This window comes from Gossypium raimondii, chromosome 2 (assembly GCF_025698545.1).
Source record: "Gossypium raimondii isolate GPD5lz chromosome 2, ASM2569854v1, whole genome shotgun sequence".
In the NCBI taxonomy this organism is placed as follows: domain Eukaryota; kingdom Viridiplantae; phylum Streptophyta; class Magnoliopsida; order Malvales; family Malvaceae; genus Gossypium; species Gossypium raimondii.
Genome location: NC_068566.1, coordinates 12702034 through 12725182, shown reverse-complemented (window position 1 = coordinate 12725182; position 23149 = coordinate 12702034). Strand labels below are relative to the sequence as shown.

The window sequence follows — 23149 nt, the reverse complement described above, 5'->3', positions numbered from 1 at the left end:
AAGACTTTTAAATGTTTTTGGACTATCTTTTAGCTTTAAGGGCCCTGGGTTTAGTACCCTTACCGTAGGTATTGGACTGGAACAAGTCAGTAGCTAAAACTCTACAGTTCTAAGTCTAGGTACTGATACCTAGCCCCTGAACAAGGCCCTTGCACTGTTTTGGGTGTTTTGCCCCCTCTAAGGCTTGAAATTGACCTTGGACACCTCCGATCACCCACAAAAAGTTTATAAATGATTCTAAGATCATATTAAGTTCTTGAAAATTATTTTATCTCATTTTATGACCTCTATTTAAGTCAAAAGGTTTCAAACACTTTCCTTATAATTTGGTAAGGTCCCTATATTTTCAATGACTCAAAATGATTTCAAATCACATTTGATTCTTTCTTAAATGTTGACAATGGTTTTAAGAATTTTTATGAATTTTCCAAATGGTATTTTATTAAAATAATTTTTTTTATTTAAGTTCAAAAGTGTTTCGATAGCATCTCCCATTCTACTGTATGTTGGGACAAGTAAGGGGTGTTATTGGGTGTTACTCCTCAATTGGACTTGATAAACAACATTATAATCCCTTGAATCAATTATTCATTTTGATTCCTGATACTATGTACCATTTAGATTACCTACTAATAAGTTGTGTTGCTGCATCATATTTCATTCGTTTGATGCAACTTAGTATTAGTTAAACCTTACGTAATCAATGACCCAATATTTTCTTTGTTCATTTTTCTTTTTGTGTAAAAACTAGTGAGGATAGTTACGCAAAAGCTGCTAATTGAACTATGAAATTTTATTAACCAATCTATTTGCAAAATTACAAGCATAATGACAAAATAACTGCTTTAAGGGCTCAAAATCCCAGTAAGGTGGCCATGAGTCTTGAATGGTTTTGTAAGCAAATATGGCAGGGATGCTATTTCTAATTTGATATTGAGTTTCGAATTTGATTTTGATCTTGAAATATTTTCGATTAAATGATGAGGCTTTAGTGTGATTCATGTTTTAACTTGTGTTTTTATGCCCTTTTATTTGCATATTTGATTACTTTGTGTAATGGAATGGTTAAGAGGTGTATGGAAGTTGTTTTAAGGTGTTTTCAAAATTGAATTTTGGTCTTTTGCACCCAAGTTTTGAAACTTTGAGAGTAGGTATCAAAACTTTACTAACTAGTGACCTAAATTTGGCTATAGGGGTCCAAGTTTCAAAACCTATAGTAAGTGTATTGAAACCTTTGAAGTTAGTAGCTAAAAAGCTATAGGGCAGGGGTGTAAGTGTTGATACCTTGCTGCTAGGTACCAATACATAGCTCTTGGTACCTGTTGGGGATAAACCCGATTAAGCAACGAACAAGTAAAATAAAAAAGAAAATTGAAAAGATCGAGCACACGTATTTACATTGAAAAACTCCTCAAATGAGGATAAAAAACCATGGAAAAAGATAATTTCACTATAATGGAAAAAATGAAGAGTACAAAGTTGAAAATAAAACTAAACCCCAAAATAGGAACCCTCAAAACATAAACACAAAATTATATGATAGCTTGTAAAAGTTAATACCTAAATATGTTATGGGTTATTTTTATAGGGTGGAAAAAGGGCCTATTTGAGGGCTAAATTCGTAGGTTAAATAATATTAAAATAACCTACACTAATCACATTTTAAGTGTGAAACTAAAAACAAAGCATAATTGGAAGAAAAGTCAAAAAATGTAAGGCATAACTCCACAAATCTCTACCTTGACTCGTATTTCCATAATGTCTTTTTTGCCAAAGCCCGCCACAGGCTTATCTAAAAAATGCAGGGTATTAACTGAGTCGAAGTTGTGTTTAGAAGCTGGAAGACTTCTAGTCTTCAACTTGTGCACTGCCAAATCAAAACTAACTCGGGTCTGATTTCCATGAACGCAATGCAATGCCCTATCTTTTCGAAACCTGTATCCAAAAGAGAACCTCCATTATACGAAACGATCATACATTTATCCCTCCCATGACATCTCTGCTTCAAATGAGTTGACTTCGACTCCTTAACAGATGAGGGATGTCCTATTTCATCGGTCACCGTTGATCCTTCCAGAACATAAAGACTGTTAATGTTTTTACCTTTCATTAAAATGAGAGCCTTACGGGATACCTTAATTTCATTTGACTTAATATTAATTCTACAACTCATCCAGTCCAAAATTCCCAAAGAGATGAGATTTTTCTTTAAGTTAGGCACAGGCCTAACATTTGACAGTGTCCTAATTATCCCATCGTGCATCCTGATCTGAACAGTACCAATACCGGTTACCTTACTAGGTGAACCATTCTCTATGCACACAACTCCACCTTCAACTAAATTGTATGTGGAGAACCAGTACCTATTGCAACACATATGGGAAGAACACCCCGAATCCAGGATCTATTCAGACGTAAGCTCAGAGTTTTCACTTGTTGAAACCAATAAGAAATCATCACCCTTGTCATTGGATGAATTAGCATTAGCTAAATCTTTCTCTTTGCTCTTAGCAACCCATTTCGTAATTTGTAACTGATGGTCACTAAACTAACTATAAATACGACAAAGGCAAGAGCACCTATCGAACAATAATATAGCTATAGTGAGTAGAGAATATCGTATCCATGAGGACTAAAAGTACTAGTAATTACCGTCTTCTTATTATTTAGCCAACAAATTGGAGTGATTGTGTCTTAATCTAAAATTACTAAACTAATTTATCTAAGAATGTAACAAAAAACTAATTGAGGAAATAATCAAATATTAACCAATGAGATAAATAATACCCATGAACGAATCCACCTAAACTCCACCTTTTATTATGAATCAATTAAACAATTTATTCACTTGTGTCTTAATCCGTAGAAATCCCTAAATTATGTTAATATCTATTTTGAGATTAAGAACAACTGACTCTTGGTTGATAATTGAAATCTCTTTCTAATTAAAACCCTATTTTCTCATTAACTTGATTTATGGATTCTCCTATTAGATATGACTCTAATTCGATAGATTTTTGTCATCTTATTTCTAGGATTGCATGCAACTTCACTCAATTATACTAGATATACTCCTAAACATGGACTTTTCCTCCATTGAAATAAGCACATTAAACATGAATTAATATCCCAAAATATTAAACCAAGAAATAAGCATACATAATTGAGAACAAGAATCAAGTATTTATCGCATAAAATATAAATTAAATAAAATTATTCATCATAGGTTCATCCTTTCTAGGTATGTAGGGAATTTAGTTCATAATCCTCAATAGAAACATCTCAAAGTCAGAATAACCACAAGACATAAAGAAACTCAATAAAACTTCGAAAGAAATTAAATGGAGATCTTCAATCTTGATAGAGATTCACTTTCGAGTTGGTTCCGAAGGTGTTCTTTGAATGTTCTCTTCGATCTTCTCTAATTTCCCCTTTATGTCTTCTTCTAATTGGTATTTATAGACTTTAGAATGCTCAGAAAACCTAAAAATTGGGTTTTTTCGCGTATTTGGGAAGTAGGGTGCGAAATCAACACGGGCTGGCACATAGGCCTATGCCGTGTCCAACTCGTGGGGAAATGTTCAAGCCATGTGGATCCTAAAAATAGCTGTATTTGTTTGATTTTGGCTCATTTTTCACTCCTTTTGCTCCCAAATGCTCTCCTAAGTATAAAAACATGAATTTAAAGGATTAGGAGTACCAAATTCACTAATTTGCATAATTAATCATCCAAAAACGCATTAAGAATGAGATTAAAATATGTTACTTTTATAGCTTATCAAATATCCCCACACTTAAGCGTTTGCTTGTCCTCAAGCAAAATCCTCAACTCACATTAAAATTAATCTTTCTCAACTTGTAATTCCATTCAATAATGTCTCAAAATTATTCACAAATAATCATGCATTGGTAGTTCAACTAAAAGAGCACTAAACTCTCAAACAATCCAAGCTAACATTTTTAACACGAAAACATAGGTGTCTCCCCTTATCTCAGTAATTACCTTTAATTCAAAATTGACAAAAATCGATATCCTCACTAAAGATTCACTCAAATCACTCAAAGTGTTTAAAGTTTAAGAATAAGCACTCAATAGTCAAACAGGAAAGGTCATTACCATATGGTTGCATGAAAATTAAATCTCCACCACTATAAAATGATATGATACACAAATCAAAAGGTCTTTAAAAAGTTGTAATAGGGCTTAGGTTAAGGGTGTGGATAAAGGCCAATAAAGTTGGTTATAATCGAGATTGAATTGATAAATTACCAAACTAGAAAACATAAATAAGTGTTGAATTAAAAACAATTACATCAAATGAGAACTATTCAAGAATAAAAATGAGCTTCTTCTCAAAATATGAATTTAACTATTCAAGCTCAATCAACATAAAACTAAATAAGAATCAATATTTTTTTTGATTTTCAATTTTTTTTATCTAGAACATTAAGCAAATCAAGTAGAAGAGCATAGTTAAGCAATTAACCAAATCAAATCTCGACAAAAAAAGAGTCAGTAAAACAGGAAAAAGTCTCAACGAAAAAATGAGTTATGGGTTAACATTAATGGGTAAATCAAGAAACGGTGTATTAGGCTCAATGGAGTTCACTAAGGTTAATTATGTAGGTATGCTTTTTTATAGAATAAGTGGGTTAAAACCTAAGTGTCTTTATCATCTCAGTATATCAAATCAAAGGTGTGGTCTTGACATGTATAATCGAAGCAAGTTCTAGAATAACAAATCAAATTGACACACTAATATATTATAATAAAATGAGCAAGAAAAATGTATGCTCTAAAGGCTCAAAATCTCACAAAAATCATGGTTTTTAATGTCAAACTTGAAAATTTAAAGCTTCAAGATAATACCTCAATTCATGGAAACAACCTAAAATTTTTAATTTTGAAAATAAACTTATCATGCTTGATTCTCTAATGTCTTAAAGTTTAAATCAACCAATGCACAAATATCTATAAATTAATCCAAAACGACACAATAAAAATCTCAAATCGATAAAAATTTATTCTAATAGAAGTATGAGAAAATTATTTAAACACAAGAATAATTTAGGGATTTTCTAATAGTCATATAAATAAACTCCACACACTTAAGATGTACATTGTCCTCAATGTACAAATAGATATAATCACAGTATAAGCAAAATATCATAAGAGAGGGAGAAAACTGAAACTACCCCGAATGTTGGATGAAATCCCCAGAATAGTGAAAAGCGAACTTGTAGGTAAATCTAATGGAGTGCATGATTTCGAGTAAACTAATAAGAAAATAAACACAAATAGTGAAGAAGATTAAAATTTTATTCACTCTATTAGAAACAACTATAAAAATAAAAATATAGTGCAAAAGATAAGAACTAAAAGAAGTCTGAGAAAATAAAAAAAAAGAACTAAAAATAAACATAAGATAAAAATAAAAATAAAAATAAATAAACTCAATGGTCCTCATCGTCAGAGGCATCGGTGACATGAGTCGTCGGTGCTGAAGAAGAGATATGGAGATGTTGGCAGATCTGCTGTAAAGTTGCGTCAATACTGTCGAACCTCTAAAAGTAGTGCTGCTCGAAGCAAGTGAACCGCTTGGAGAGGTCTTCTAAGCTAGCAATAGAAGAAATAGGATTGTGACTCGAAGGTGGAGGATGAGGTGGGTCCTCGTGATGGACAGGGACATCATCAGTGAAGTCCTCGGGCTCATCCTGAGGGTCAAAACGAGATAATCAGTACTGAAGAGGATCCACTCCATGAAGTCGCTTGATTATCCTTATGTAGGTCATGTTTGATGTTCCCTGTAGGGAAATCTGGCCGACGAGTGTAAGCAAAAAGGACTGCTTTGGTGTTTCGATGAGATCGAAGTGTCGAGTGAGTCAAGTCACATAAGGGCCTAAACAGATAAGATCCTTCCTATTGCGGTCTGTCTGATGGCGGAAGACGAGAGCAATGAAGTAAGCTGAATCGAAAATATACCCCGTTGCCATGTTTTATAGAAAATATGCATCGATGGTACCGACGAATCCAATGCTCTCTCTTCTATCGATCAATGTGTGAGCCAAGAGAGCACGAATATACCGTAAGGCCAGAGGGAGAGAAGTCGCCTTCAAGCGACTTGCATCATAAAGCCTCATAATCGCCATAAGGTCTACCCAACAAAGAGATGGTGAGTAGTGGATGTGTCGATGTAGGCGGAAAAGGTTTTCAGTACACATGAACTCTTCAGTGTATAGTCCTAAAGTAAAGTCGAACTCAAGGACATTCATATGGTGCGTCATGCCACCAAGTTTGAAAGTGATGGTACCCGGCTCGTCATGGGTCGTCATCACATGCTGTAGAGTAAATGTCAAACAGAACTCCAAATTTAGCTTCGTGTATGTGACCTCGATAATAGAGAATAACATGTCCTACAGGGCTGTGGCAATGATGGCGCGCACATGATCGGCTAACTGGACCTACTCCAAAGCGGCCCAATCAATACAGTGGCCTAAACCAAGTGGTCACCGTCGAAGTAGTTGATATAAGTCCTCTTAGGGTCCTGCTGAAAATTGGATATATGGGTGGCAGGCCTCAGCAGAAGCACTTGAGGAGGAGGTCGTGCCATGGGTCTTCTGCCTTTTCGAAGCAGGGACGACAACCTTAGATTTGCTATGTGTGTTCGTCATGAGGAATCTGCGAAAGAAATGACCAAATATTAAAACCAAATGAAGCAAATAAACGAACCAATTGTAATAGCGACAATCCCATAACGAATGCAATAATCAAATTCAATTAGCAACAACTCGACAAAAGAAAATAAATCGATAACAAAAATAATATAGATAATAATCCTAAAAGAATATCAAAACAAATAGGACATAATATTAAACAATCAAGAGTAAAAAAGACGAAAAATAATAATATGATAGGAAGAATCAAACGAAATTCATGAATTCTATAACAAGAAAGGATAGTGAAAAATAATAAAAATAACGAAGTACTTTAAGCAGACTATATTAACTAAAAATAAAAGTAATAGTCATAGAAATAAGAAAACCGAATGTAACGGGTTGGATAAGAATAAAATAAGACCAAATAAAATAACTAAATATCATAAATAAGATAAAATAAAAATCAAATGAAGCATAAGAATAAAATGAATAAAATATAATTAATTAACAAAATACTAAGTAAAAAATTAAATAAAATAAAGAAAGGCAAACAGTGAGGGGGTAACCGGAGCTACAGGCTGTGGCAAGAACAGCGGTCAGTGCACGGTGGAGCGCGATGAGGCTGAAGGAAGACTGAGGGGATGGGCGTGTAACTTTGACGACACTGGGGGTGGCTATCAGCTCAAAGGGAGAGGGGAAAGGAAGGGGAGGAAAGGGGAAGAGAATGTGGGATAGGGGTGAAGGTGAGGTGCAAAGGGAATGGGCGAGGGGGAAAGAAAGGATAGGGAGAGGACGAGCATGGGGCGTCGGTGGCCGGAGAGGAAGAAGCTCGGGTGAAGGAGAGGAAATGGGGCTCAGGGTGGGATGTGTGAAGGTCATGCATGGGTGGGAGTGTCGGGGTGCGACTAGGCCAAATTGGTGGGAGCTAGGGTGGTCACTGCGACTGGTCGTTCAGGTGGGGGGAGAGTGTGACGGGGTGGCCAGAAAATGTGAGGGAGAGAGAACAACGGCGGCTAGGGTTAAAGATTGAGGAAGAAGACAAAAAGAAATAAAGGAAGGTGGCTAGGGTTTTAAGGGTGACACGGTCGTGTGAGGCCGTGTGGCCTTCACCAGCCCGTGTCCAATAAAAAATTCAGCCCAGTTTTCACACAGCCTCAGATACTCCTGTGTGTCCAGGCCATGTGGGTGTGGTCTCCTTCGCTTCTCCCACACCCGTGTGAGAGCCCACACGCCCGTGTGGCTCGACCGTGTTTTTCACACGGCCATGTCTCTTGCTTCTGTAACTCTCTGACTTTGAATAAAATCAAAAAAATTAGCTCCAGGGTTCACATGACTGTGTTGCATAGCCATTTGGACTATTTTAGGCTGTGTAACATTCTAATTTTTGAAAAATTAAGTCCCAGGATCAATACGGCCAAAGACACATCGTGTGTCCAGGCCATGTAACTCACTGTCGAACCCCTTATTGTGCACACGGCCTGGGACACGCCCGTGTGTCCAGGCAATGTGGGTTAAAAACATTTTTTTAATATTTAAAATTAATTAGTTTTAAAAATACATGAAATAAAATTAAAAGAATTAGTAGAGTGTTAACACTCGAGTTGCCTCCCAAGTAATGCTTATTTAGAGTCTAAGCTCGACTTACCTTATGCACGCATAGTCACGGTGGTTCGCGAAGCCGAAGCTCCTCTTTCTCGCTATCAATTCTATTATCAAAATAAGGTTTAAATTGAGTACTATTTACCTTAAATGTGCCAAATTTAGAATAAGTTACCTTGACCATACCGTAAAACAGGTTGATCTGTTTCCATCAAGCTACAAAGTGATAATTCATGGATCTATTTTGTCTAGCAGTACCTTGCCCCCAACCTTAAATTGGTTTGTTCTCATCACGTGCTAATCATGGCGTCGCTTTGGATCTTCATCGTGCTCTCTCGGGTTCTCCTTGACATGTGTTCGCCATTCATCTAGTTCATCGATTTGTAACTTTCGTTCATCATAAATCATTCTATTTCTATCGCATGGATTGAAATGTGGCTCCATTATGTTTTTTTCGAGGGGTTTCCTGCAAAGAAGGTTGAGCCACATGGTTACTCACATTAACAGAACTAGTAAAATCGTCTCGATCACTAGATGTTCTAACAAAATCACGAGTTTGGAGAGTTATCATTTCGTCACCTACACGAAGTACTAATTCACCCATACCAACATCAATAATAGTTCTAGTAGTTGCTAAAAAGGGCCGACCTAGAATCAGAGGTATGTCACTATCCTCATCCATGTCTAAAATAAAAAAATCAATTGGGAATATGAATTTATCAATTTTTACAAGTACATCTTCAATAATACCCATAGCAAATCTAATGGTTCTATCCGCTAATTGAATACTCATCCTAGTTTGTTTGGGTTTCCCAAGATCTAATTGCTTAAACATTTTATAGGGTATGACATTAATACTAGCTCCTTAATCAGCCAAAGCATTATCAATATTTAAACTACCAATTAAACAATGAATAGTAAAACTCCCTAGATCTTTCAGTTTGTTGGGTAGTTTATTTTGCAATATGACCGAGCAAACTACATTTAGCTCTATAGTTGATGAATCATCTAACCTCCTTTTGTTTGCCAAAAGCTTCTTTAAAAATTTAACGAAATTGGGTATCTGTGAAAGAGCTTCAACAAATGGTAAGTTAATATGTAATTTTTTAAAAGTTTCAGAAATTTACCAAATTGTTCATTCGTGCGGCCTCTCTTTGTCATGTTAGGATATAGCACTCGAGGTTTATATTCTATAGCAACTGGCTTTTGCTCATTCTGGCTTACCTCAACCTTACCGTTATTACCACAATTTCTTGCCTCGGTTTTGATTTAGATTCAACTAACCATTCTTCATCTCGAACAGTAATTGCATGAAGCTGCTCCCTTGGGTTAGTTTCGGTATTGATAGGCAAACTACCTTGGGGTCATTCTCAAATTAGCTTAGCAAGCTGACCTATTTGGTTTTCGAGCCCTTGAATCGATGCTTATTAATTTTTGGCATTGTCTCAGTGTTTTGAAAGTAGGTTTCTGCCACCGAGATAAACTTTGTCAACATATCTTCAAGGTTTGGCTTCTTCTCTTGCTGGTAATGTTGTTGTTCGGAGCATGGAGGGGGTTATGCTATCTGATTTCCTTGACCACCCCCAAAAAATTGGGATGGTTCCTCCACCCTGCATTATAGTGATTACTATAACGGTTATTTTGAGGCCTAGAATTGTTACCCATGTAATTGATTTGTTCGCTCTCTGTCCTAGGAGCGAAAGGTAAGCATTCTGGATTGTTCATTTCACCTCCATTTGTATCACATTGCATCACCGAGTGTACCTGTGTAGAAACACATAATCCATCAATTTTCTTATTTAATTATTCTACCTGATTTGATAACATGGTGATTGCATCTGAGTTGAAAACACCGGCTGCTTTCATCGGCTTTGTTCTCATGACTTGCCACTGATAATTATTCAGTGTCATATCGTTTATAAACTCATAAGCTAATTTAGGTGTTTTATTGTTCAGATTTCTACCAACTATTGCATCAATTAGTTGTCTAGTTGAGGAATTCAAACCGTTGTAGAAGGTTAGAGCATATAACATCCTGATTTTGGGTCTAGTTGGAACAGTGGTTTCGGGACCACAAATCAGATGAGAAAAAAATTTATTTTATTATATTTTTATGGTCTACGATTTTGCAAAATGATTTCGTGAAAATTTCGTTCGAAAATTTCGACGTTTGGGCACTCAATTTAGTCAAAAGGACTAAATTGTAAAAAGTGCAAAAGTTGAGTTCTACATGTTAGAGGTGTCCAATTGTTATAAAATTTTAATTTGGAGGTCCTTATATGATAATTAGACCATTGGTTAATTTGGTAGACACAAATCGACATGGTTCGGCATGTTTCCAAAGTTTTTCATTAAAGGCATTTTGGTCATTTAGTTATTAAAATGAATTAAAAACAAAATTAAAAGCCAATTTTTATCCATATTCAACCCCATGGCCGAATTTCATAAGGGGAAACCATGGCTAGGGTTTTTCAAGCTTCCAAGCTTGATTGCAAGTCTGTTCTAGCCCCGTTTTTAATGTTCTTTACATTTTTCGAATCCTGGTAGCTTAATTTAGCTTATTCTAGCAATAATTTAACCTAAGGTTCATATTTGGAAAAATACCCATAGGTGAAATATGTTTATTTTTATGTTTTATGGTAAAATATGAAGCTATAAATTATGTTAAACAACTTTTGCTAATCGATTTTAAGTGAAAACGAGTATATTGAAATAATCAGCAAAAATACCTAATGTTCATAAGTAAGTGTTAGAGTAAGAATTTGATGTTGTCATAGAAGGGAAAAATGTTCAGCATGTTATAAAACATAATAATAAGAGATGAAGTTTAATTTCCGAGCTTTGGGGTAAAAGTGTAATTATGTAAAAGTTTAGGGTCAAAATTGTAATTTTGTCAAAGTTAGAGTCGAGGACTGTTTTGATGAATGTGGGTATTAAATAAGCTAAGTTTGCAATTATAGATCACGAAGAACGAAATCCGGAGCTAGACTGGGGAAAGAAAAAGATTGAGGGCTAAAGTGTTAAATTTGATCACATTTTTGTACTGAGGTAAGTTTACGGTAAATAAATGCAATATTTTGATAATTATTATTAATGCTGTTATTTTCCAGAAATTATGTATTTATTTCATGAAAATATCTAATGTTAACTCAAGTATGAGATGACAGGGAATCAACGTTAAAAGGCCCAGTTGAAACATGAGGAATGTATTGGATACAAATGTCATGACATTTGGGTAAAGAGATCCCATGTAAGACCATGTCTGGGACATGGCATTGGCATCATTGAGATTATGAGAGGTCCCATGTAAGACCATGTCTGGGACATGGCGTTGGCACCGAGATGAGAGGTCCCATGTAAGAATATGTCTAGGACATAGCGTTGGCACCGAGATGAGAGGTCCCCCATAAGACCATGTCTGGGACATGGCATGGGCACCGATATGAGAACTCCCATGTAAGACCATATCTGGGATATGGCATTGGCAGTACAAGAAACATCCCATGTAAGACTATGTTTGGGACATAGCTTTGGCATGTTATATTCAAACAGAAGACCATGTCTGGGACATGGCGTTGGCACCGAGATGAGAGGTCCCATGTAAGACCATGTCTGGGACATAGCGTTGGCACCGAGATGAGCGATCCCCCGTAAGACCATGTCTGGGACATAGCATGGGCACCGATATGAGAACTCCCATGTAAGACTATATCTAGGATATGGCATTGGCAGTACAAGAAACATCCCATGTAAGACTATGTCTGGGACATAGTTTTGGCATGTTATATTCAAACAGAAGACCCGAGTATCCTTAGTATTCCAAGTGATTCAACGGGCTAATAAATAGACGATGTTACATGAAAGTTCAGGTAAAAGCCTAATAGACAAGTTCAAGTGAGTTAATAAGATTAAGAGTATCTTAGTTATCAGTTGAGAAAAGAAATTTCAACAACGAAGGACTAATTTAAGCAAGCAAGTAAGTAAACGAGTAAGAGAGTAAGTAAAGAAGAAAGTAAAGATCTTAATGCTTAATAAAAATTTATGAATATACTTGTTTATGATAAATGTTGTTATTTATTTACTTGTAAACTTACTAAGCTTTATGCTTACTTCTTTTATTTCTTTTTCTTTCATATAGTATTATCAAGCATAGTCAGGATCTTGAAGACGTCGGAGAGCGTTCACACTATCAACCACCACAACTCGGTATTTTAAGACGATAAATGTTTTAAGCTATGGCATGTATAGGGACTTGGTCATTTCGATTGTATATTCTTAAGATATGACCAAAAGATGATATGTAAATATTTGATGATGAATAGTTATTAAAATGGCTAAGTATGAAGATGTTTGTTGATATAAATGTCTAGGTGCTAAATTATGCATAGAAATCATGAAAAAGTAAAAATTGGTAGTAAATCAGTTTTGAGACAGCAATAGTGACGTGATTTTGAAAAATCACCAAGGATAGTAGAAAATGAATTAGAGGGTGGATGAGATATATAATTAAATCTTATTAAGTCTATTTTCATATAAAATAACGGTGTAGACAAAGGAATTATGTATTCTAAGATATTTGCATTTTAGTTAGACAAGGTCAAAGTGGTTTCCGGAATCCCCTATTCTAAATTTGGAAAATCATTACAAATTGTACAAAAACATTTATGAGTTGTAATTTATATGTATAGATTTCTTATTGAGTCTATTTTCTTTAGAAATAAGTGAGAACATCATATGAAGTCTGTACAATGAGATAATTTAATTTTAGTGACGAGAGGTCAAGACAGTCGATTAGTGAAACAGGGGAGACTTTAACTATAAACTGTACTAATTGACTGAACCAAAAATTATAAAAAAATTACGGTAAAAAGATATATGAGTCTAGTTTCAGGAAAAATTTATGAATCTAAATTTTGAGTTTTTTAGCTCAATTTATAATTGATTTAGTGACTGTTGCGCAGGTGGACAGCCTTATTATGAATAGTGAAATAACTTTTAAAAGTAAATTTTTATGCCCCGAACTTTTAAGTTAAGTTAAGTAACGCCTTATGGTTGACTCCGGCAACGGTCTCGGGTAAGGGGTGTTACAGAGCCTGTAACCCATAGTGAGGGCACCGTCTCAATAAGTCCTTATACCTCTCTCATGCATCATATAACATTTCTAAATCGATTTGCACAAAGGAAGAGATATCATTCCTCAACTTGGTTGTCTGAGCCGGTGGGAAGTACTTTAGAAGAAACTTCTTGGTCATTTGAACCCATGTGGCAATGGAACCTCGTGGTAAAGAGTTCAACCACTATTTTACTTTGTTCCTCAACGAGAAAGGAAATAACCGTAAGCGAATGGCATCGTCAGTGACACCATTTATCTTGAAAGTATCGCAGATTTCCAAAAAATTAGCCAAATGAGTATTTGGATCTTCGTCTTGCAAACCATCGAACTGAACAAATTGTTGAATCATCTAAATAGTGTTCGGCTTCAGTTTAAAATTTTTTGCAGCAATGGTGGATGTCACAATACTCGATTCAGCCCTAGTTAAAGTGGGCTTGGCATAATCGTACATAGTACGAGGAATAAGATCTAGATCTACAGGATTTGCAGCAACTGCAGAAAGTAGTTGATTATTCTGATTATCACCCATCTCCTCAGTAATAATAATGTCCTCTTATTCGTCTACTATATTCTGTGGACTTTGCCTTGCTTCTCTACGGTTTCTGCGAGCAGTATTTTCAATTTCACTATCAAATAAAAATGGTCCGGATAGGTTTCTTTTGTCATAAACTAAAGGAACTTGCCAGAAGAAAATAAAATAAAATAAATAAGAATGTAAAAATTAAACTAAAAAATGCAACAAAAATAAATGGCTAAATTAATAAAAATCAAGTGTTCCTAATATTGTAGTCCCTTGCAACGACGCTAAAAACTTGATGGTCACTAAACTAACTATAAATACAATAAAGGAAAGTGCATCTATCGAATAATAGTATAGCTATGGTGAGTAGAGAATATCTTATCGATGAGGACTAAAAGTACTAGTAATTGCCCTCTTCTTATTATTTAGTTGACAAAATAGAGTGATTCTGTTTTAATCTAAAATTACTAAACTAATTTATCCAAGAACGCAACAAAGAATGAATCAAGGAAATAATCGAATATTAACTAATGAGATAGACAATAACCAGGAAAGAATCCACCTAGACTTCACATTTTATTATGAATCTGAATTAAACGATTTATTCACTTGTGTCTTGATCCGTAGAAATCCCTAAATTATGTTAATATCTCTTTCGAGAGTAAGAACAACTAACTCTTGGTTAATTAATTGAAATCTCTTTCTAATTAAAACATCTATCGTCGCATTAACTCAATCTATGGATTTCCTTATTAGATTTGACTCTAATCCGGTAGATTTATGTTGTCCTATTTAGGATTACATGCAACTCCACTCAATTATGCTAGATCTACTCTTAAACAGAGACTTTTTCTCCACTTAATTAAGCCTATTAAACATGAATTAATATCCCAGAAATATTAAACCAAGAAATAAACATACATAATTGAGAACAAGAATCAAGTATTTATCGCGTAAAAATAGAAATTAAATAAAATTATTCATCATAGGTTTCATCCTTTCTAGGTATTTAGGGAATTTAGTTCATAATCCTGAATAGAAACATCTTAAAGTTAGAATAACCACAAGACATAAAGAAACTCAATAAAACTTCAAAAAAAATTAAAGGGAAATCTTCAATCTTGATAGAGATTCTTTTCCGAGTTGCTTCCGATGGTGTTCCTTGAGTGTTTTCTTCAATCTACTCTAATTTCCCCTTTATGTCTTCTTCTAATTGGTATTTATAGACTTTGGAATGCTCAGAAAGCCTAAAAATTGGGTTTCTCTGCGTATTTGGAAAGTAGGGTGCGAAATCAACATGGGTTGGCAAATGGGCCTGTGGCCAGCCTGTGTGGCTCACACGGGTGTGTGTCCAGCCCGTGTGGAAATGTTCAGGCCGTGTGGATCCTGAAAATAGCTCTATTTGTTCGATTTTGGCTCGTTTTTTGCTCCTTTTGCTCCCAAATGCTCTCTTCAATATAGAAACATGAATTTAAAGGATTAGGATCATCAAACTCACTAATTTGCATAATTAATCATCCAAAAACGCATTAATAATGAGATTAAAATATGTTACTTTTATAGCTTATTAGTAACAATACGCCTTGACGTGACCTAACTTCTTGCAATAACAACATCTCTTGTCTCGCTTTCTTGGTGCTACCAAAATCGAGGCTTGTCTATCTAACTTGCTATATGAATCAAACTCATTTTCGAATTTTTCTTTGCTCAACAGATTACCCTTCACATCTTCGAATGAGAGATTATTTCTGCCATAAATTAGGGTCTCCCTGAAAGACTTGTATAAATGGGGTAAATAGTACAATAATAGCATAACCTGATCTTCATTATCAATATGAACCTCAACATTTTTTAAATCATTCAAAAGAGTAATAAATTGACTGATGTGACCTCTAAGGTTTTCATTTTCATCCATGTGGAATGTTTATAAACATTGCTTCAACACCAATCGATTAGCCAGAGACTTTGTCACGTAGAAGGTTTCTAACCTTTTCCATAAGGTAAATGTCATTTTCTCCACCAAAACCTCCTGCAACACATTATTTGTTAGACATAATTGAATTAAGAATAAAGTCTTTTTACCTAACCTATCGCATTCTGATTTATCCATGTCTACAAGCTTCTTCTCTGTAAGGACCTTCTCAAAATCGCTCTGACTCAAAATTGCCGTCATCTGAACTTTCCACAGATTGAAATTTGTGATGCCATCGAACTTACCAATATCAAACCTTGTTGTTGTCATATCTGAACAGGTTGATTGTAGAAACTGAACTAGCTTTGATACCAGTTTGCTGGGGATAAACTCGATTAAGCAACGAACAAGTAAAATAATAAAGTAAATTGAAAAGACCGAATACAGATATTTACATGGAAAAACTCCTCAAATGAGGATAAAAAACCATAGGCAAAGATAATTTCACTGTAACGGCAAAAACGAAAAGTATAAAAATGAAGATAAAACTAAATCTCAAAACCCGAAATAAGAATCCTCGAAACATAAACACAAAATTCTCTAAAAGTTTGTAAAAGCTAATACTTAAATGTGTTATGGATTATTATTCTAAGGTGGAAAAAGGGTCTATTTATAGGCTAAATTCGTAAGTCAAATAATATTAAAATAACCAACACTAATCAGAGTTTAAGTTGGAAACTAAAAACAGAGTTTAATTGGAAGAAGAAAAGCCAAAAAAATGTAAGTCATAACTCCACAGTATCGAAACCCAGGGTTATGTATAAGTACTTGGCCTCTTGGATGGTGTCACCACTACACCGAAACAGGCTTTTAGCGGCACTTTTAGCGGCGTTTGGATAAAAAACGCCGCTAAAAATTGAGCATTAGCGGCGCTTTACGAAAATCGCCACTAAAGATCGAGCATTCGCGGCGTTTTTCGAAAAATGCCGCTAAAAATGAGCATTAGCGGCGTTTTTCCCAAAAATGCCGTAAAAAACTAAAGCCCAACGGCGTCGTTTTCTTACCTTTATGGTCTTTAGTGGCGTTTTAAAAAAAGCGCCGCTAATGCTCAGGGATTTAGCGGCGTTTTTGAAAAAGCACTACTAATGCTCGGGGATTTAGCGGCATTTTTGAAAAAGCGCCGCTAATGCTCTGGGATTTAGCGGCGTTTTTCAAAAAGCGCCGCTAATTCTCTAGTATTTAGCGGCGTTTTTGAAAAAGCACCGCTAATTCTCGGGGTTTTAGCGGCGTTTTTGAAAAAGCACCGCTAATGTTCGGGGTTTTAGCGGCGTTTCTTAAAAAGCGCCGCTAATGCTGTGGTCTTTAGCGGCGTTTTTGAAAAGCGCCGCTAAAAACATTTTATATTAATTGATTTATTTATATTAATTAAATAAAATTCAATTTATTTCTAATTGAATATTTAAAATCTTCAAAAAATAATAACACGTAGAAATAATTTGAAATAAAACACATGGAAAATTAAAATACTATTATTTAAAATAATTTTAAAGTTTTTGGGCACATGATTACTGATTATTTTTAATTTATATATTAAAAATTTTCGATATAATCGTAAAAGAGATAGTATTAATTTTAAAATATTGAACTAATTATCACTATAGTTTAGGATTTTTGGTTTAAGGTATATGATTTATTTAAGATTTAAGGTCGGTTTAGGAGTTACTATTTTAATGTTTAGGGAGTATGAATTTATGGATTATGGATTAGGGATTATGGTGTAAGGGTTAGGATTTAAGGTTTAGGGGTTAGGGGTTAGGGGTTAGAGGTTAGAGGTTTAAGGGTTAAGAGTTAAGGATTTAGAGTTTAGGGATTCATGGGTCGAGTTAGGGTTTGGGGTTTAGATTATTTTTTATTTATATTTTAAATATGTTTTTAAATTTATATATTAAATAATTTCATATAAAATTGAAAATGATAAGATAGTATTAATTTTAAAATATTTAATTAATTATCATTATAGTTTGGGGTTTATATGGTTTACGGTATATGGTTAATTTAAGATTTAAGGCCAGTTTAGGAGTTATTATTTTAAAGTTTGGGGATTATATATGGATTTAGGGATTATGGTTTAAGGGTTGAGATTTAAGGTTTAGGGGTTAGGAGTTAGGGGGTTAAGGGTTAAGATTTAGGGATTTAGGGTTTCAAGGATCGGGTTAAGGTTTAGAGTTTAGATTAATTAGTTTTTTATTTATATATTAAATATGTTCTTATATAATTGTAAAAGATATAATAATAAATTTAATATATTGAAATTATGAGTATAGTTTATATTATTTAAGAGATATATAATAGATAGACTTTATGTATATTGAATGGTTAATTTAAGATTTAAGGTGTATTTGAGATTTGTTAAATAATACAATTTTATACAATTAATTAATGCTTTTATATTTAAAAATATTTAATCTAAACCATTTGATATATTTAATATGCATAGATAGGTAATTATTTAATTTGGATAGGACCAAATTATAAGAAAAATAAAATACAAAAATAAAAATGAAATAAAAAATAAAATTTATAATTTTTCTAATTCTTTTAAATATTACTTAAAATTTTAATAATTCTTTATGTAAAATTTATATGAAAGATACAATAATTGAATATAAAAAAACATGTGAGCTTTAGCGGCGTTTTCAGCATAAAACGCCATTACTATGTATTAAAATTTCCCAAAACGGCGCCGTTTCGATAAAAAATTTAAAATTTTGTAATGGCGTTTTCAACAAAAACACCGCAAAAGGTAGACATTACCGGTGTTTTGATAAAAATACCGCAAATATATATTACAATTTTTCAATGGGGTCAGTTTAGATAGTGGCGTTTTTTCTATAAAACGCCACAAATGTGGAAGCAAATAAAAGATAATCAAAATCCCGCTCACTTCTAAAAAATTTTTTGATTACCCGCTCATTACTCCCTCTTCTTCTCATCTCCGTCGTGCGCCCTAAATCCCCCAAATAAAAGTTTGTTTTTCTTCAGCTGAAATCCCCCAAATTTCCCATTTCCAACAACAGACTTGAAGGAAGAAAACCAAAAGATGGGATGGAATCACCCAGACATATCGCTGGAAGAAATGATGAAACTGATAGAAGGGTTTGTTGATATCCTAGTTTTTTGTTTTGTTTTATTTTTTTAATTTTATTTACTTTTGGGACTTTTTAAGGAATGACAAGAAAAAAGAATCTGGCGATGACAAGTTCGACAAACCCATATCAGAGACTAGGGTTTCAAGGGAAGAATGTGGTTCAAATGGGAGAAATCTAAATAAGAAGAGAAGTTATGCACAGTTTCATTTAGAGTTAGGTCAATCTGATTTTCTTCTCCATGCCTGTCAGTCGACTAAGCGGAGCGGCATATTCCATCTCGTAAGTCTAAGGTTTCGTCATCATCTTATCTGACGTGCTGGCTATCTTATCCTTCTTCCCATTCAGGGTGTCTTACTTTATCGCGTCTTTACAGTCTTTTAAGATTATCTGCTCATTAAGAACTTTTACCTGCTTTGAAAGATCGAGGTTTTTGTGGTGGCATCCGTTGGTTTCTAATACTGCTCGACTCCTCTGTTTTTCCATGTTCGGCACCGGAAAATCTCCCCCTGGCATAAACGATCAGTCAAATGGAAGCAGATTCCTAAAGATTTCAAAATCTTATACACAGTGAATAGTAAGTTCCCTGAACATATATAGTTTTAATTTTCTTTTACACAACAAGCTCATCAGCCACAGCTAATTTTTTTTTCTTGGTTTCTGCATTTATTATGGATTAAGTTCTATAGAAAAAAATTAGTGCAATGCCTACATTCCCATATCTGAAACGAATAGAACAGTGGAATTTAATAAGCCGTTTAGGATTTGTGATGAATTCTCGACTTGTTTGTGAAATTAAAAACTCTATTGTCCGTGTATGATAATCAAACCATCGAAAAGAAAATAGAATTTACCTCATCTGCTTCATAAAATTCTCCATTGTTCCAGATGAATTTCTTTGAATAAAGCTTGGAACTTTTTTATTTATTCAGAAATGAATCAATGGTGGGCAATGGAGGGGCCTGCTTTTATTTGAAAGGAGATATAATTCAGAAAGGTAGGCTGGAGAAAAGGAAGAATTGTGATGGTTTGGTAATAGCATGCAAGCTTTGGATAATTTGCTTTGCATGCAAAGGTTGGTTTGGATATTGATAAAGGAACGTATTACCTGTCTACATCCTTTTGATGTTAAATGTTAATGCAGTGTAAGCATTTTTAAGAAGGATTCTTTCCTGAAAAGCAAATAAGGTTTGAGAAGAATCTTCTTTTGTTAAGATAAAAATGATTCTACTTTATTTTTGTTGGTATATTTTCAGCTTACAAAGAAAGCTTCTCCGATATAAAGAAATACAGTAACTCGTCCTTATGTGAAGCGGCTGGAATTGAACCAGAATGATTGAAGTTTAAATATTTAATTTTGAATTTCAAACAGAATCAAAATCCTCATTTATATAATTATCTTATAAGTATTTTGTAATATCTGGATTTTGTTACTATGCTTGTCATCTTATGTTATATCTATTTTTTCCTTTGAAGGCCCTTGCTGACAAAGAGAGCATTCAAGCTAGATCTGATTTGTTTGCCTACAATATTCTGCCACTTGATCATGGAGGTATTCAGCAAGCAATTATGAAATTTCTTGAGGTCTGACACTACACGAATATACTCTGGTTTTCTTTTTTCTGTCCACTTTTGTCTCTAAGAGGTTGTTGTCACAATATTCCCCATGGGGACATATTCCATGCTAGCCCATCACTTAGTAAAGCTCAGTTCCTTTGTTTGAATTCTTATGCTTTAAGTAGATAAGGGTTTCTATGTATTGCCTGAAAACATTTTGTACTTCAAATAATATGCCATATGAAAATAAAATATTTTACCAATAAAATAAAATAAAAAACAAGAATTGAATAACAAAAAAATTGAACATAGAAGAAGTTTAATCAATTTGCTTGCAAAAACTCTTCAAGGTCTATCTCTTTTCATCTTCTTAATTAATTGTTAATCTTCCCAATGGTCGCCTACCAAAGAAAACGACGTTTTGCCAATCAAACTAGGTATGTGTTTTCTTGGTTTTTTATATATATTCTTTTCTTTTGACAAAGAACTTGAGGTTGAACTGATTTGACTAAGGACTTGGAGTTGAACTAATTTGATTCTTGTTTTGTATTTTATTTTATTGGCAAGAAAGATAAAATATTTTATTTATCAAATAATCTAAAAGATTTTGAATTCTTATGCTTTAGGTAGATAAGAGTTGTTTTTCAGTTGTTTTCTTAAATTATTTATGATTATATTAGTTGCAATAATGAAAAAATAATTTCATTTATGTACTAGTAGGTTAAATGGTAAATTCTTTTATATGCTGCATTGGCTCGTAAGCTTACCTGGTTTTATATTTTCCATCTAAGCATTCTTGTATTTCATCTAATTTGTTTGCTGTTTATGCTAAAGAACTGTGGCCTTTTTTATCATTTATTTTGTGCAGGAATTAGTGGTGCACCTCAAGATAACAACATTATGCTTTGGAATGCTGTTATATTTGGGTATATTATGAAATAAGACTAGAGAATCTTTATGTACTTGCTTTTTAGATAAAAGTTCTATTAAATTGTGCTAATGTCTTTACTTGATGGATTTGCAGACTTGATGACACCCCATGGGATGGAGGTAAAGTAAATTCTGGTGTTTTGGTTTGAAGCATCAATTTTTCTATGTTCGTTTAGTTGATTTGTTTGATTTTCTCTTTAGAAGGTTGCTATGCTCAATATATGTTGATGTAATCTATTTAAAATTTCTGAGCGGTTTTAAAATTTATTTTGATTATTATGTGAGGTTAGGCAACAAGGTGAATAATATCGATGATTATTACTTTGATTATTTATGGTGCGAAGATTATAAGTATATCAAGGTGATCTTTTCTGATTGTCGTGAAACTTCTGCATCTCAGCCGAGGTTAGTCTCAATTGATCTCAATTCTCATTGTTCCACTATTAGCTAAAACAATAAGCTCGTTGATTTTCTGACTTTCTTAATAGATTAGTTGTTTCATGTTTGGAAACTTTTGATGCTCTTGGTCTTATGTCCTGTACTCATTGAAAAAATTTTGGTTCTCATTCTTCACTTAACAAGTCCAGTGGCACATACATATGTAAACTAGGAATTCATTGGTTTCATTGCTGTAATCTCTCTTATTCAATATCTAATTCATTTCCACGGTTGAGATAGCTAAGTTGTCAATTTCCTGGAGTATTAATTTTTCCATTCATGTTATTTCTCATTCATATTTAACTTGTCAATATCAATTTTTGTTTTAATGCACTATAATTATTTTCCCAATTCTGCAAGGTACATGAAGATTGGATAACCAGGAATGTAGCAGATGTAGTTTGCATTGTATTTTTATTACCAAAATTTACTTGATTAAGAAAATGCATTGTATTTTTATTACCTTGCAATGTGTATAGTCATAGGCAAGTTCAACTAGTCGATCTATTTCTCATATGTATTATTTATTTTAGTTTTGATTCTAAATTTTATTTTTACTTTAATATTTACGACAACTTTTCTAACTTTTGGATTTTAATTGTGTTATTAATTTATTATTTTAAATTCTAAAATTAAATTCATTAATTTTATATTTAGTTTTAAAGTTAAAATTTTCATAAAAATTTAATTTAAATAATATTTTTATCCTTAAAGTATATTTAAAGTTTAAATTTAAAAAATAAAACATAATATAATATTTATCATAAAAATAAATATTATTTGATTAAAATAATTTTTTAAATGTTATATTTTTAGTGGCGTTTTTGTGAGAAGCGCCGCTAAAGGTATCGAGCTATAGCGGCGTTTGTGGAAAAAGTGCCGCTAAAGGTCACGATCTATAGTGGCGTTTGTGGTAAAAGCGCCGCTAAAGCTCTTGAGCTATAGCGGCGTTTTTGGTAAAGCGCCGCTAAAGGTCAATGTTTTTAGCGGCGTTTGTTAGAAAAGCGCCGCTATAGGTCATGGTCTTTAGCGGCGCTTTTCCAAAAACGCCGCTAAAGTTAGTGACGCTGTCATTAGCGGCGTTTTTTGTGGCGCTTCTCAAAGCGCCGCTAATGCTTTTAGTGGCGTTAAAAACGCCGCTAAAGGCCTAAAAAAGCGCCACTAAAAGTCTATTTTGGTGTAGTGCACAACGTTGTTTTGTAAGTTTTGAGCTCGCTTAAGTTCGCATATGGTTCTGGAAACCTCCAATCAACCACAAATTGATTCTAATTTACTTT

At 33.8% G+C, this 23149-nt stretch overlaps 1 protein-coding gene, 1 long non-coding RNA gene and 1 other non-coding gene across 15 annotated transcripts; 2 read left to right on the top strand and 1 right to left on the bottom strand.

The window, feature by feature from the left end:
- Nucleotides 1–13353: 13353 nt before the first annotated feature.
- Nucleotides 13354–13460, top strand: LOC128039367 (small nucleolar RNA R71). Its single transcript, XR_008193871.1, has one exon. It is a non-coding gene; the product is annotated as a small nucleolar RNA R71 (small nucleolar RNA).
- Nucleotides 13461–14879: 1419 nt separating this feature from the next.
- LOC128035903 (uncharacterized) lies at nucleotides 14880–19455 on the bottom strand. Its single transcript, XR_008192466.1, has 3 exons — nucleotides 19359–19455; nucleotides 15445–16180; nucleotides 14880–15339 (listed from the first exon to the last, which is right to left on the bottom strand). It is a non-coding gene; the product is annotated as an uncharacterized LOC128035903 (long non-coding RNA).
- Nucleotides 18714–22392, top strand: LOC105788060 (uncharacterized). Of its 13 annotated transcripts, none has more exons than XR_008192457.1 (6): nucleotides 18714–19229; nucleotides 19371–19524; nucleotides 19880–20531; nucleotides 21373–21430; nucleotides 21529–21839; nucleotides 22233–22390. XR_008192457.1 is itself a non-coding variant. In XM_052625939.1 (6 exons), exons 3-6 carry the CDS (start codon nucleotides 20397–20399, stop codon nucleotides 21883–21885), a joined length of 348 nt encoding a protein of 115 aa, XP_052481899.1. In that variant the 5' UTR covers nucleotides 18714–19229; nucleotides 19474–19524; nucleotides 19880–20396; the 3' UTR covers nucleotides 21886–22107. The 13 variants fall into 13 exon arrangements, 2 of the variants coding, with proteins under 2 accessions (XP_052481899.1, XP_052481903.1); XR_008192465.1 differs by having other exon boundaries at nucleotides 19880–20499; nucleotides 21529–21554; nucleotides 22233–22373; XR_008192461.1 differs by having other exon boundaries at nucleotides 21529–21554; nucleotides 22233–22371.
- Nucleotides 22393–23149: the final 757 nt, after the last annotated feature.

Coding starts and splice junctions, on each gene's coding strand:
- LOC105788060 (XM_052625939.1), top strand. CDS start 20,397: ATGTTATATCTATTTTTTCCTTTGAAGGCCCTTGCTGACAAAGAGAGC. Junction 21,431..21,528: donor TGGAATGCTGTTATATTTGG/GTATATTATGAA, acceptor ATGGATTTGCAG/ACTTGATGACACCCCATGGG. Junction 21,555..21,724: donor TGACACCCCATGGGATGGAG/GTAAAGTAAATT, acceptor ATGTGAGGTTAG/GCAACAAGGTGAATAATATC.